The sequence below is a fragment of the Mustelus asterias genome, chromosome 2 (genome assembly GCF_964213995.1).
Source record: "Mustelus asterias chromosome 2, sMusAst1.hap1.1, whole genome shotgun sequence".
NCBI lineage: Eukaryota > Metazoa > Chordata > Chondrichthyes > Carcharhiniformes > Triakidae > Mustelus > Mustelus asterias.
Genome location: NC_135802.1, coordinates 132,188,674 through 132,203,240, shown reverse-complemented (window position 1 = coordinate 132,203,240; position 14,567 = coordinate 132,188,674). Strand labels below are relative to the sequence as shown.

General features: G+C 41.6%; 1 protein-coding gene across 3 annotated transcripts in view; it reads right to left on the bottom strand.

The window, feature by feature from the left end:
- The window catches only part of LOC144511420 (putative beta-1,3-galactosyl-O-glycosyl-glycoprotein beta-1,6-N-acetylglucosaminyltransferase 7), a 55,242-nt gene that overhangs the window by 22,528 nt on the left and 18,147 nt on the right, over window positions 1–14,567 (bottom strand). The window contains exons 2-4 of one of the 3 annotated variants that reach the window (XR_013500821.1): window positions 13,418–13,513; window positions 4,997–5,133; window positions 2,857–3,069 (exon numbers count right to left, since the gene is read on the bottom strand). Coding sequence is in view for 1 of the 3 variants with exons in the window: in XM_078241763.1 (XP_078097889.1) it covers window positions 13,418–13,513 (96 nt within the window). In the remaining 2 variants the exon portion in view is untranslated. The remainder of the gene's footprint in view (window positions 1–2,856; window positions 3,070–4,996; window positions 5,134–13,417; window positions 13,514–14,567) is intronic. The other 2 variants (XR_013500822.1, XM_078241763.1) reach the window with 2 other exon arrangements.

Genomic DNA, 14,567 nt, shown 5'->3' with positions numbered 1-14,567 from the left:
TCTAACGCTGGCATCTCCACATCATGAAAGCAGTAATCCCATACTAAAAAATAAATCTAAGGGATATATCAGAATAGGGGATGAAAAACCATTCCAACCTTAGTAAAGATTCAAAGGCACTTCAACCCGTAAGCTGCATTCAGCAAGACGAAAGGGAACAACATGAATCTGCAGGCAAGTAAGAGGGTAGACCAAGACCTAATTCCCTATTTAACATGGAGATGGTGCTGCATTGGATGATTGTGGGGAATGTGGCACTGTTTTGCATTAAAAGTTTCACTCCCATTTTTCTCACTTCTGCCACCTCTGGACATGATTTCTCTAATGCCCACCTTGCTGCCCGCCCAGTCCCCATAAACATTTCGGGCAAAACTTCTGCTCCCGAGTCTGGAAAATTCCCAACTCCACAAATCCAACTTGGGAAAAAGTACTCCGGATAGTTGGATTTTCATTGGGGGTTCAAATGGGAGTTGGACCCACCATCGCCAGAAACAATGCAGAAAACAGGCTGTCTGAGACCCCCATCTTGGTTTTGTCCCAGCTGGAAAGATGAACAGCTCTTTAGCCCTCACTCCTCACCCCCCACATACTCCTCAACCATTCCAACTCATGCCACCTCATGTTCCCTCACACACTGCCCTTGGCCCCTCATACCCTCCATGCCAACCTGTGGACCCTACCCACCAGCCATGGCCCTTAATAGCCCCTATGCCAACTTAGAGTCAGGACGCATTTTGGACATCCCATTAATGAAAATTGTATCTGTTGAAGGCAGCACTTTTACACATGCAGCTGCTTCTGTTTCCCCCCCTTCTCCCGGCAAAAATTATTGAGTGTTGGGTTTGAGAGTGGGGCTTCTGGAATTTGGGCACTGGCGCAATTCCTGTGAAAACTGATGTCCTAGTCCCAAACCTAGCTAGCCATACCCTGTCCTTGGGTTAAATCCAGATCTGAAGAATTCAATAGTTCAATCATACATTTTTTCACCTATAGTCCACTGGGGCTGGGCACTGTACAAAGTGAGCAGAAAGTTTGATGGATATTCCAACATTATACTTAATACAGTGCAAAAGCAAGCCATTTGGCCCACATGGTCTATGGTACTGTTATGCAGGAGCCTCCTCCCACCCTCTTCCTCTAACTTTGCCAGATTAACCTTCTATTCCTTTCTCCTTCAAGTTTATCTAGCTTCCCCTAATATAAATAATATTATGAAGAGAGGAGTATATGGTCAGTTCCTTGACCCTGTTCTGCCATTCGATGGGATCATGGCTGATCTGCATCCTATCTGCTTTAGCTTTGTGTTCCTGTGTACATGTGTACATGTGATTAGCAGAAATCAACCAATCTCAGATTTAAATTATAATTGAGCCAGCATCTACAGTGTTTTTGTGACAGCGTCCCACACTTCTACCATCCTTTGACTGAAGTGTTTCCTGACTTCTCGCTTGAACAACCTAGCTTTGATTTTAATGTTCTCTTCTCATCTTAGATTCCCCATCAGCAGAAAAGGTGCCTCTTTATCTTCCCTGTCAATTTTTTTCAAAATCCTACAAAAAGAATTCATTTGCCTTTTTGCTTATATTTTTGTATCTGACTTGTACTTTATCTGATTTATGCACATGGACTCTTAATGGACCTTCATGCTTCCTAACTTTTTCTCATTTAACTAAAATTCTGATCTATCCTTTCTTGGTTCAAAATGGATGACTTCACATTTAGTTGCATTAACATCCATCTACCACAAATTTGACCATTCTCTTATCAATAATTCTTTGTAATTTTATCAATCCCATCTATATTATTTACTGAGTAATTTTTGAGCTGTCACCAAACTTGGATATATGGCTCTCTATTGTGTTATCCAAGTCATTCATAATTTAATGAATAGTTTGAATAGTTAAGGCAGATCCTTGTGGGACACCACTTGGGGTGGGATTTTCAGCCCTGTGGTGTGTTTCGCAGTGGTGGGTGTGGCCGTCCCACCGGTGGACTTCCAAGCCCACCGCTGTCAATGGGATTTGCCATTCTTCAACCCTCTGCTGCTGGGGAATCTGTTTCAGAGGGTCGCTGTCAGCAAGACTGGAAGATCCCGCCGGTGGAAATGGCCGGAAAATCCCACCCTTGTAGTCTGATTGGAAGGAAGTGACAAACCTATTATCTCTATGATCCATTCTTCTACAATCACTGTCTGTGCTGATTGTGCATGTTCTCCGTGTGTGCGTGTGGGTTTCCTCCGGGTGCTCCGGTTTCCTGCCATAGTCAGAAAAACGTGCTGGTTAAGTGCATTGGTCATGCTAAATTCTCCCGCAGTGTACCCAAACAGGCATTGGAGTGTGGCGACTCGGGAATTTTCACAGTAACTTCGTTGCAGCGTTAATGTGAACCTACTTGAGACACTAATAAATAAAAAACCTATCCAATTCCCTAAACAGGTCAATAATTTGCTTTCAATTTCATGACTGTTAATCTTAGCGAACAATCTATGTTGAATCTTATTGAATACCTTCCGGAAGTCCTTTTTAAATTACATCCATAAACATTTTCATCTACCACTTTGGCTGCTTCCTCAAAAAAAAATCAATTCAATTTGTTAGACATGACCTACCTTTTACAAGTTTGTCTTGGTTCTATCTGATCAACTCCGATTTCTCTACATGCTCACTTCTAACTGCAGATTTCAAATAACCTGCCCACATCAGATATTAGACTAACAGGTTTATAATTATCTCATTTTTTTGCTCAGCTTTTAAAAATAATGATGTTCCATTTGCTTTATTCCAATCTAAAGGAACAATTTGTAAATCAACAAGAGCTTTGGTAGATAATGGCTCGAAACATTGACTATTTCCTCACCTGCTTCTTTAGAAATTCTGGGCAGTCCCTTGTTCTTGTCATCAGAATTTGTTAGTGGTATTACTTTCCTGAATACTCTTTCTTTACTTTAACTTTCGTGAGTTCAATTCCTTGATTCATTGTTTGCTTTCCTGGAATGTCAGGCACATTATCCTCTTTCTGAAGACTGACACAAAGCAAGTATTCAACAAGTCTGCCTCTTGCTTTTTATATCTGCAACATTAGACACATTTGTTTTTAAAAGGGCTGATATTAACATTGACTATTTTGTTCTTTTTCTTTTGTACTCTTTTATATAACTATTGAAAACATTTTGTATTAATTTTGATATCCATCAGTTTCCTTTTGCAGCTCTTACAATCTTTTCTGTTTGTTATTCTTTATATGCCCCCCAACCCCCACCCACTTCTGGATCTACACTATTATTTGAGCTTTTATTTGTTCCCTACTTTAGTTTTATGGTACCACTTACCCATTTTGTTGACCATAGCAGTTTTATGCAATCCACCTAACCTGCACACCTTTGGAGTAAACAAGAGCATCCGGAGAGAATGTGCAAACTCCACACAGTGACCCAAGGCTGGAATCAAACCCAGGTCCCTGGCGCTGTGAGGCAGCAGTGTTAACCACTGTTCCACCGTGCCGCTCATCGAGGGGTATATACTGGTGCTGTATCATTATTATTCTGAAATGACCTTGATGGTTCACTCCAGTTATGCCTTAACTGGTGTGACACTTAGGGTGGAATTTCCCCGTCCCACCCGCCACAGTGGGCGGGACAGAACCGTGCAAAGGTCCGTTGACATTGGGCAGGATTTTCTGGTCTTGGGGCGAGCACGGCTGGAAAATCCTGCCCTTAGTGTTTCAGAGTTCTTGTCAGTATGCCCAACCAGGGCACTAATATGGTCCGGGAGAAAAGTGACTTGCACCGCAAACCATGTAAATGCTGCAATGCATTATGAGACAGCAGGACATGACCAAGGCTGCAGTACTGTGTTTACAGCAATGCAATCCCCAACACATGTACATTGTGTGCAGTACAGAAACAATCATTTGGGTCTATGCTAGCATCATGTTCCACATGAGCCACCTCCTGCGATAGCATGCTCCACATTCTTACCATAGGCTTGGGTAAGGATGTTTCTCCTGAATTTCCCATTGGATTGAATAGTGACCATCTTATATTTATGACCTCTAGCTTCAGGCTACTCCACAAGTAGAAGCAATTCCTTTAAGTCTACCTTGTTGAACTCTTTCATTATCTTGAAGACCTCTATCAGATCACCCCTCAGTCTTTCCTTTTCTGGAGGATGGAGCCTCAAGCTGTTCAGTCTTTCTTGAGTTCAAAACTGGTATAATTCTTGCAACCTTTCTGTATCTTCTCTAAGGCCTCTGTATCCTTTTGATAATATGGAGACACAAACTGGGCACAGCACTCTAAGGTGTAGTCTAACCAACTTTCTTTATAGATTTAATATAACTTCCCGGCTTTTCAATTCTATTCCTTTAGAAACAAAACTTGGTTAGCTTATTTTAACCACCCCCATTAACTTGGGTGACTACATCTAGTGATTTGTGTCCCCGGATCTCTTTGCTCCTCTATCCATTCAGACTATTATTCAGTTGTATGCAGCCTCCTTTTTCTCCGACCATATGCACCACTTCTTATCTATATTGATGTCAATTACACACCTATTCTCTAAGTTTTTTTTAAATGGTTCCCATTAAAAGTATACTTCCTTTGTATACCTCCCAATTTGGTGCCATCTGCAAATTGTACTTCCAATTTCTGAGCTCAAATCATGAATGTAAACTGTGAGCATCACTGGTTCCAACGCCAATCCCTGTTGAACATCATCTCCCACCTCTTTCAATGAATATCCCTCCTCTCTGTTTTCTGTTTTGTAGCCAAGCTGCCATCCGTTCTGCTTCTTGTCACTATGCTCTGACTGCGGATTTAAGTCTATTATGCGATACCTTACCAAAGACCTTTTGCAAATCCAGATATATTACATCTATTGCAATACTCTTGTCTACATTTTCTGTTACTTCTTCAATATGGCCTTCCCTTTTGAGATCCATGCTGGCCACTCATTTTTTTATTACATATTTTGAGTAAAGATTCCACTATCTTTCCTACCATTATAATTCCCTGGGCTTGTTCGAATTGCTTTTTTCAACATAGGAATAACAATAGCTGTCTGCCAGTCAAAGACTCCATTTTCTTTTCTAGTGAATTTGAATTCACGAAGGTAGGGCAAAAAATTCCAAAGCTCCCTGGATGAAAAGGAAGGTAGAAATTCAGATAAAGAAGAAACAGTGTGACAGGTGTCAGGTAGAGAATACAATTGAGAACCAAGCAAAATACAGAAGGGAGGTGAAAAAGCAAATAAGAGGAATAAGAAAAGACTGGCAGCCAACATAAAGGGGAATTCCAAAGTCTTCCATAGGTATATAAATAATAAATAGGCAGTAAAAGGAATATTGGAGCTGATGTAAAGACCAGAAAGGGGATTTACACATGGGGGCAGAGGACCTCATGTTAAATGAATTCTTTGCATCTGTCTTTACCAAGGAAGCAGTTGCTACTCAGGTCATGGTGATAGAGATGGAAACTCTGTCACTAGAAGGGTTCAAAATTGATAAGGAGGTGGCACTGGATAAACTATCGCACTTAAAATTGACAAGGCACCGGGATTGGATAAGATGCAGCCAAGGATATTGAAGGAAGAGAGAGTGGAAATTGCAAAGGCGCTGGCCACAACCTTCCAGTCTTCTCTAGGCTCAGGAGAGATGCCAGATGACTGGAGAATTGCAGACAGTACACCCTTGTCCAAAAAAGGTTGCAAGAATAAGACCAGAAATTACAGAGCAGTCAGTTTAACTTCAGTGGTGGAGAAGTTTCGAGAAACAATTATTCGGGACTGAATTAATTAACACATGGAAAAACATGGGTTGATTCGGAAAAGCCAGCATGGATTTCTAAAGGGAAAATTGTGTTTAACAAACTTGCTGGAGTTTTTTGAGAAAGTATCAGAAAGGGTTGAGGGTAATGTTGTTGTGCGAATGGACTTTCGAAAGGAATTCGATATAGTTCCACACAACAGATTTGTGAGAAAAGTTCTAGCTGGAATAAAAGGGGCAGTAACAACGTGGAATCAGAATCAGTGGAGTAATAGGAAACAATGCATAATGGTTAAAGATTATTTTTCAAACTGGAGGATGGTTTGTATCGGGGATGGCATAGGGACCCTTGCTTTTCCTGATGTATATTAATGATCTAGAGCTTGGTGTGCAGGGGACAATTACAAAGTTTGTGGATTATACAAAACTTGGAAGCATTGTGAACTGTGAGAACAGGAACCTGGGTGTACAGGTACATAAGTTATTAAGGGTAGTGGGACAAATGGAGAGAGCAATTAATAAAGCATACTGTTTCCGAGATATTATTGATAGTAGCATACTGAACTAGTATAATGCAATAGGTTACTTCTCAGCTGGAATATTGTGTACGATTCTGGGTACCACACTATAGGAAGGCACATAGTGAGCGCATTGGAGAAGGTCACAGATCCCTATAGTGTAGAAGGAGGCCATTCGGCCCATCAAGTCTGCACTAACTCAGCATCTTACCCAAGCCCACGTAGCCCCCCACCCAATCTTCATAACCCCTAATTCACCCTACTTACAAACTTGGGACACTAAGGGGCAATTTAGCATGGCCAATCCACCTTACCTGCACATCGTTGGACTGTGGGAGGAAACCAGAGCACCCAGAGGAAACCCACGCAGACACAGGGAGAACGTGCAAACTCCACAAAGACAGTGACCCGAGGCTAGAATTGAACCCAGCTCCCTGGCGCTGTGAGGCAGCAGTGCTAACCACTGTGCCACCGTGAAGAGGTTTACAAGAATAGTCCCAGGGATGAGAAACTTCAACTATGAAAAGAGTAAAGTTTAAAGTAAAGTTTATTTATTAGTCACAAGTAGGCTTACATTCACACTGTGATAAAGGTACTGTGAAAATTAAAGATAGATGTAGAACTTAGGACTGTTCTCTTGGGAAAAAAAGGCTAAGAGGGGATTTGATAGAGATGTTCAAAATCATGAGGGGGCTGGACAGAGTATATAGGGGGAAACTGTTCTCACTTGTAAAAGGATGGAGAACGAGTAGACACAGATTCAAACTGATTTGTAAAATATGCAAATGAGATGTCAAAAAAGACATTTTCACAGTGAGTGGTTCAGGTCTGGAATGCACTGCCTGCGAGTGTGGTGGAGACAGATTCAAGAGGACATTAGATGATTATTTTAACAGAAACAATGTGCATGGTTAAGGGGAGTAAAAGTCAGGAGAATGGCGCTGAGTCATAATGCACATTCAGGGAACCGGTACAGACATGATGGGCAGAATGGTATCTGTCAGCACCATAACAATTGGAAGATTTCCTTCCCTAAAGGACATTAGTGAACCAGATGGGTTTTTCCGAAAATCGACAATGGTTTCATGGTCACCAGTAGATTCTTAATTCCAGATATTTTATTGATTTTTAAAATTCCACCATCTGCTGTGGTGGGATTTGAACCCAGGTCCTCAGAGCATTGCCCTGGGTCTCTGGATTACCAGTCAAGCGACAATACCACTGTGCCACTGCTTCTGAAAATGAGAAGAAACGACTAATCTGAGCAGCAAGTTGCCCAGTAAAACTTCTGGGATTTTAAAAATTAATAAAAGGTTTATTAACAATAAAAGAAAACATGAGTACACAAGATTACAGTTAAAATAGTCTTACAAAACAGTCCTCCAAGAGACTCCCTACTTGGTCAGACCAACAAATGAACACCGTCAGGAAGCAGAGGTAGTTTTAAGTAATCTTTGTACTGTTGTAGATTTAAAATAAGGTAGAGATTCAAGTGAGTTTATTTTAAGTGTTTCTGTGCAGGATAGAGTAAAACTCTAGTTAGATTCATATTAAACAAAGGTGTTTTCATTTTTGGAATACTGAAAGGAGTGTTAAAAATCCTGGAAGTGGAGAGTTGAAAATCCTGGAAGTGGATCCTTGCTGAAAACAATGAGAGAAAGTTTTGTTTGAAAGAGGATTCTAAGGTGTGTCTTTTACAGAGTAGAGTTTGGAAACTTGTGTGGAAGCTGGAGTCACGTGAGACCAGTTGGCTCACAGTGTAATCATCATCTGGGGGCATTTAAGAATGCAACAGAAGTTCAATTAGGGTGGCATCTGCCACTTGGTTTTAGAGAGGAGTGCGTTTGAGTACAGTTAGTCTGTTGGTTTACAGGGACTGTATATTTACTGAGAACATTATACAATAAGATATATTTGGTAACCGTGTTATCCTTAAAATCTGCATACATTTGTGAAGATAGGTGGGAGTGAAGGAGTATTGTACTACAGTCAAACTTTTCATGTTTCATATTTTTTCTGTTGTTAAAAGCTAATTGGCAGTCCTCTGACTCTGTTCACCTTGTTTTCTTAACAAAAGTAAAAGTTATGGTCTTTTGAGCCAAGGTTCCTTTCTGGGTCCTTCCCATCCAGTAGTAACATCAACTGGGATCATAACTAAAGCTTCCAGACAAAACTGCCCGGTAGCTGTTTAATGATAAAAATCCAGTAATATTACTCCAGGCAAGACTGCTGTCACTTTAATAAAAGTATGCACACAACTTCTCAAACCCAATTTCATACTGCTGTGGAAATCCATGAAACTCAGAAACAAGTCAGCTTTCTGAAACCCAAGACTTCTTTGGCTTGACTGGATAGCTGATTCAAACGTCACACCTTCTCCCAGCACAGAGCCAGGTTGTCTTGCCCACAGCCAGGACAACCCAGATCAATATCTTTTCTTAAGTATCCTTTATCCCTTTCCTATCAGATTCCATTGTCCTCAGTCCCCTTTGAACTTAACTTTTCCAAAATATAAACATTTTTCATGTCTTTCCTATTGCCCCCACATTTGAATCAAATAAAATTTAATAACCTTCCTTTGTTTACTTATGAAACTTCTGTAAGATGTAAAAGCTTTTTATTCCCCTTTGAAATTTAACAGCTGAAAAAATAAGACCCTCTCTATCTCCTAATGCAAATTTCTAAACTTTATTTACAAGTCCACTTGACCCTCGCTTCATTACAAATGCATGCATTTATCACTTGTACTCCTTTTCATCTCTGAATTCTCCAGACAAGCTGAATCTAATAACCTTTTACCAACAAAATTTTTTACATAGACTTCTTTACAGAATAAGACAATATTCCCTGAAAAATATTTTTTAAAATAACATCCATTCTTGCATTGTGATAGTCTGACCTGTCAACTTTAGCCTGCATGAAGCACTGTTGTTCTGAAAGGTGATAAAGCTAACCCTCTGTCTTGTGTTTCCAGTAATCTGTCATGCTCCTGTGGCTTTAACCCCTCTTCTGTGCACATGCTGATCCCACAATGGCACTGCCGTGGATGAAAATCAACTTTTTCATCTGCTGTACTGTCAAATACATCCACTGTACTACCCATTCTCAATCTGTCACTTTAAAAGGCTCCAAAGTTTTGAAAACGATACTTAGTCCCTCTACCACAGCCATTCCTGAGGGTTATAATTTCAGCAAAGGTTCCTTGGAGCTCATGAAATTATCTTGTGAAGCAGAGGTGTGATTGCCTGTGGTTCAGTTGGGCATTTAAACTTATTAGTGTCCCATCTGATTAAAGGTCACTATAGCAGCTGCTACCTTGAATATCTGCCAGTATGTGCTTGTACAGTGTTTTTCAACCATGCAGGATTTCAAATGGATGAGAGGAGGTGGTATTGTGGAGTCATTTGACAGCATTTCAGAAGTGGAGGGTCAAATCGGGAAAGTTTTCAGATGGAGGGGGACATTGGGGCTCATTGTTCATCTTTGGATGAGGGGAATGTAGTTTAAGTTTTAAAGTTTATTTATTAGTGTCACAAGTAGGCTTACATGAACATTGCGATGAAGTTACTGTAAAAATCCCCTAGTCGACACACTCCGGTGCCTATTCGGGTATGCTGAGGGAGAATTTAGCATGGCCAATGCACCTAACCTGCACGTCTTTTGGATTGTGGGAGGAAACCGGAGCAGCTGGAGGAAACCCACACAGACACGGGGAGAACGTGCAGACTCCACATAGACAGTGACCCAAGCCAGGAATCGAACCCAGGTCCTTGGCACTGTGAGGCAGCAGTGCTAACCACTGTGCCACCATGCTGCCTGTAGAGGAGGAAGAGCAGAAGGTTGGAGATGATCACCCATTGCTTGACCCGCCCTTTACATTATTGTTGTGGAAGTGTTTCCATCGCAAAGTTTTATCCTGTGTGAAATATTACAAATTAAATCCGGAGGTCCACACCCACTCACCATCACTCCCCCTCTCTATGCACTTAACAGTCCTTCCACATCTATTGCACATCTGCAATAGATCCAGTCATGTGCTAACATTCAGTGTGAAGCAAGAGAAAGGGCAGTCTGGCACTTGGGGTGGAGTAATGGGCAAGACATGGAAATAGTGCTGAACAATGAATGTATTGTGGCATTATCAAAATGCCCATATTGCATACCCTCACTGAATTACAATTTCTTCAACTTCTGCTTCTTACTACTGCTAAATGCCATGTCCCACATGGCATCAGCAAAGAGGCAGGCTGCTCAGATCCCTGCCTTGATTGCTGAGATATTTTTGACCTACACTAGGGGTCTACAACCTGCAGCTCCGAAGCTGCAAGTGGCCCTTTAACATCTCACTTGGGGGGGTCCCAATTTTTTTCAGTTGGATCATAATGTGGGGGTAGGATTAGTAAGTTTATGGATGACACAAAGATTGGCCGGGTGATTAACAGTGAGGCAGAGTATCTTGGCTACAAGAAGATATAGACAGAATGGTCAAATAGGCAGAGAAGTGGCAGATGGAATTTAACCCCGAAAAGTGTGAGGTGATGCACTTTGGAACGAGTAATTTGACAAGGAAGTATTCAGTGAACGGCATGACACTAGGATGTTCTGTGGAACAAAGGGACCTTGGCCTGTGTGTCCATAGATCTCTGAAGGCAGCAGGGTATGTTAGTGGGCTGGTGAAAAAGGCATATGGGACACTTGCCTTTATCAACCAAGGCATAGATTGCAAACGCAAGGAAGTTATGTTGGAGTTGTATAGAACTTTAGTGAGGCCACAGCTGGAGTACCAAGTGCAGTTCTGGTTGCCACATTATAGGAAGGATGTGATTGCACTGGAAATTCACCAGGATGTTGCCTGGGCTGGAATATTTAAATTATGAAGAGAGGTTGGATAGAACTGGGTTGATTTTGTTGGAGCAAAGACATAGTGGGGGGTGTGGGGGGGGGGCACAAGATTATGAGGGGCATGGACAGTGTGGATAAGAAGCAGCTGTTCCCCTCAGTTGAAGGGTCAGTGACGAGGGTGAACAAGTTCAAGGTGAGGGGCAGGAGGTTTAGAGGGGGGGATGTAAGGAAATATGTTTTTACCCAGAGGGTGGTGACAGTCTAGAATGCACTGCCTGGGAGGATGGGGGGGTGGGGGGTGGGGGGTGGGGGGGGGGGGGGGGACTTGCCTCAGTTCCTTTAAAAAGTATCTGGATGAGGACTTGGCATGTCATAATATTCAAGACTAAATGCTGGTAATGGGATTAGGTGAGAGGTCCGCTGTTTCTCACGTGTCGGTTGAGACTCGATGGGCCAAAGGGCCTCTTCTGCACTGGGTGATTCTATGAAAGAAGCCTAAAATTAAGACAAGAAAAGTTTTTACTGTGGGGCTGAAAAGCTAATCTTTCTGCTGCATTTCACAGTTTCAAGTGATTATCTTATCATGGTGCCCTAGATAAACCTGTTCAAGTGGCATAGCTACACCAAGATTGCTTCATTGAACAACTTTTATGGTTGTGACCATTACTGCTTCCAATATAGCAGACAAGAAATTATTCTGAATGTACTCTTACATTAGGTCTGTTTTAATTTCGTTTTTTTTCGACTGAATCATAGAATCCCTTCAATGCAGAAGGAGGCCATTCGGCCCATCGAGTCTGCACTGACCACAATCCTACCCAGGTCCTAATTCCATAACTCCACACATTTACCCTGCTAATAACTCTCACACTAGGGTCAATTTAACATGGCCAATCAACCTAACCCGCACATCTTTGGACTGGATACTGATGGATAAATGAAATAGATAAATATTATATATGTAAATGGTACACTCTACCAGAGGCACATCATGATTTGCCAAGTCTTCAGTTTAGAATGTTGAACTTTTGATTTGCAATTTCCAATAGCTTCTATTTTAAGCAATTTGTTTGAAATAAAAACTCTTCAGGTTAAAAATAAAGAAGGTTGTCAACCCTTGGTCTCCACCCTCTGGGTTTTAAAGTCCTAAGGGGCCTCGCAACAAACTGCTTCACCTTCACTTACGCAGGGCAGGTTATACTGGCTTTATTGAGATGAGACAGCATGTTAGGTGTTTGGCGGAACATTTAAATGATGAAGAGAGGTTGGATAGAATTGGGTTGATTTTGTTGGAGGGGCGTGGGGTGGAATAGTGTTTCCAGTTCCATATGTCCGCAGTTCCATATGTTCCTGTGCCATTATTCGGTTGATTTTGTTGGCAGGGCGTGGGGTGGAGGAGAGTTCCCAGTTCCATAGGTTCCTGTGCCATTATCACTACCCTGGATCATTGCCATATCATTCCTGCTGCTCTGCTGCAGACCAGGTGGTGAGGATTTGTGACAAGTTCCAAGGCCACGGACAAGGAATGTGCTCCTCTTTCAGGTAGACAAGGTGGTATCCAAAAGTATGCATGGCTGTGACTAATTTAGTAACTTGTTTATTTAGTAACTGCTGCAATAAATACTTACCGCTTGTGCTAATTGAGGTCAGAACAGGCTCGAGGGGCTAAATGGTCTACTCCTGTTCGCTACTAATGTTCCAACTTTAGCAAGGAGGTTACTCACAGGGCAGGCGTTCAAAGGAGAAAGGGGGCTTAGCAGTATAAAAAATTGGGAGCCGACTGAAGCTGAAGCAGACCTAAGCCAATAGCAGGATCAAGTGTATTATTTAACTGACATAGGTTGAAGTCCAGTACATAAATAAAGAATGGACAAATTTACTATACGAAGAGCAAAGACAGAGGTTATCAATGAGCACTCCACACACAGCTCCCAGTAAATGAACACAAGAACAAAGCTGATTTTAGCAAAATCCGTGGCTTTAAAACCAACACAGCACCTGGCTGTTTACTATCAGTGACAGACCAAAGTGGCATTTCACCCAAGTCTTGCACACCTCAAAATGTTCTCTCCTGGGAAAAATCCAAGTTTTGGATTTATAATCAGTACATTTTATTCAAACCCTCATGATAACCACTACACGGAATTATGGAATTATCAAGAGGTCCAGATACTGTGATCAGCATTTCTACAATTATCCATCATTATTGTAACTTTTGGCAAAAAAAAAAGAGCACCAGTGATGCTGTTGTAATATGCTATGAGCATTAATGTTGCTGCAATTGTATTTGAGTTTACCTTTACAACCATTGTGGGTCACTTGAGCCTGGTCCAGCCATTTAATTGATCTTACATTGCCTTCCCACTCTGCATTGGGATCAGCTCCTGGTGCATCTGTTAAAAGGAAAAGCACAACTTTGTTAATTTGAAGTAAATATGTTTCCCGATCCTTAAGATGCCACTTCTGTAGATTTTTCAAATAAATCCTATTCGGTCATGTCTAGGTAGATTGGAAGTGTATCACTGTAATTCCCAGGCTTGGTCTGCCATTATAAAACAAAGTACATGGCAACACTGTACGACTGGAGATTGATTGGTGCGCATGTTCTGACAACAGAAACATGCACTTTGAAAAAAGCAAAATACTGCAGGTGCTGGAATCTGAAACAGAAAATGCTGGAAAATCTAAACAGGTCTGACAGCATCTGTGGAGAGAGAATAGAGCCAACGTTTTGAGTCAGGATGATATCACGGACACTGATATCATAGGCACTGACACTGCATGTGCAGGGAGTACACCCTTTGTGTTTGCAGTATCCACAAATACAACCTATCTTAATTGAAACATGAGATAAAACATCAAACTTCCAATGTGTGTGCAGAGACCCTGAGTTATCAATTCCTTTCATGTTGCCAATTCATCATATAGTGAAAAAGTAGCAGTGCCAAGTAAATTGCATATCTCAAAAACAGAAAATGCTGGAAAATCTCAGCAGGTCTGACAGTATCTGTGGAGAGAGAATAGAACAATATTTCGAGTCAGGATGACCCTCCGTCAAAGCTGAAGACGAGGAACATTTACACTGTAGGGTGGGGTGAGGTGGGGGGTGGTGGTGCTGTAAGGATTCCGATCTCTTAATGGATATTTGTAGCATCATTCTCAGCCTTTATCATCATCATTTACATTCCCCTTGTCGTCTTGTGTATGCCATTCCTAACAATTACAGCCCCCCCCCCCCCCCCGGCCCCCTACTATTGGAAACAGTTTCTCTTTACCAACTCTCTCAAAAGCATCCTAAGTGAACCACCTCAGCTTCTCCAATGTTTCTCTTGCATCTCTTTAGCAGGGCCTTTGACAAGGTACCGCATGGTAGGTTGTTGCATAAAGTTAAATCTCACGGGATCCAGGGTGAGGTATCTAAATGGATACAAAGTTAGCTTCTTGACA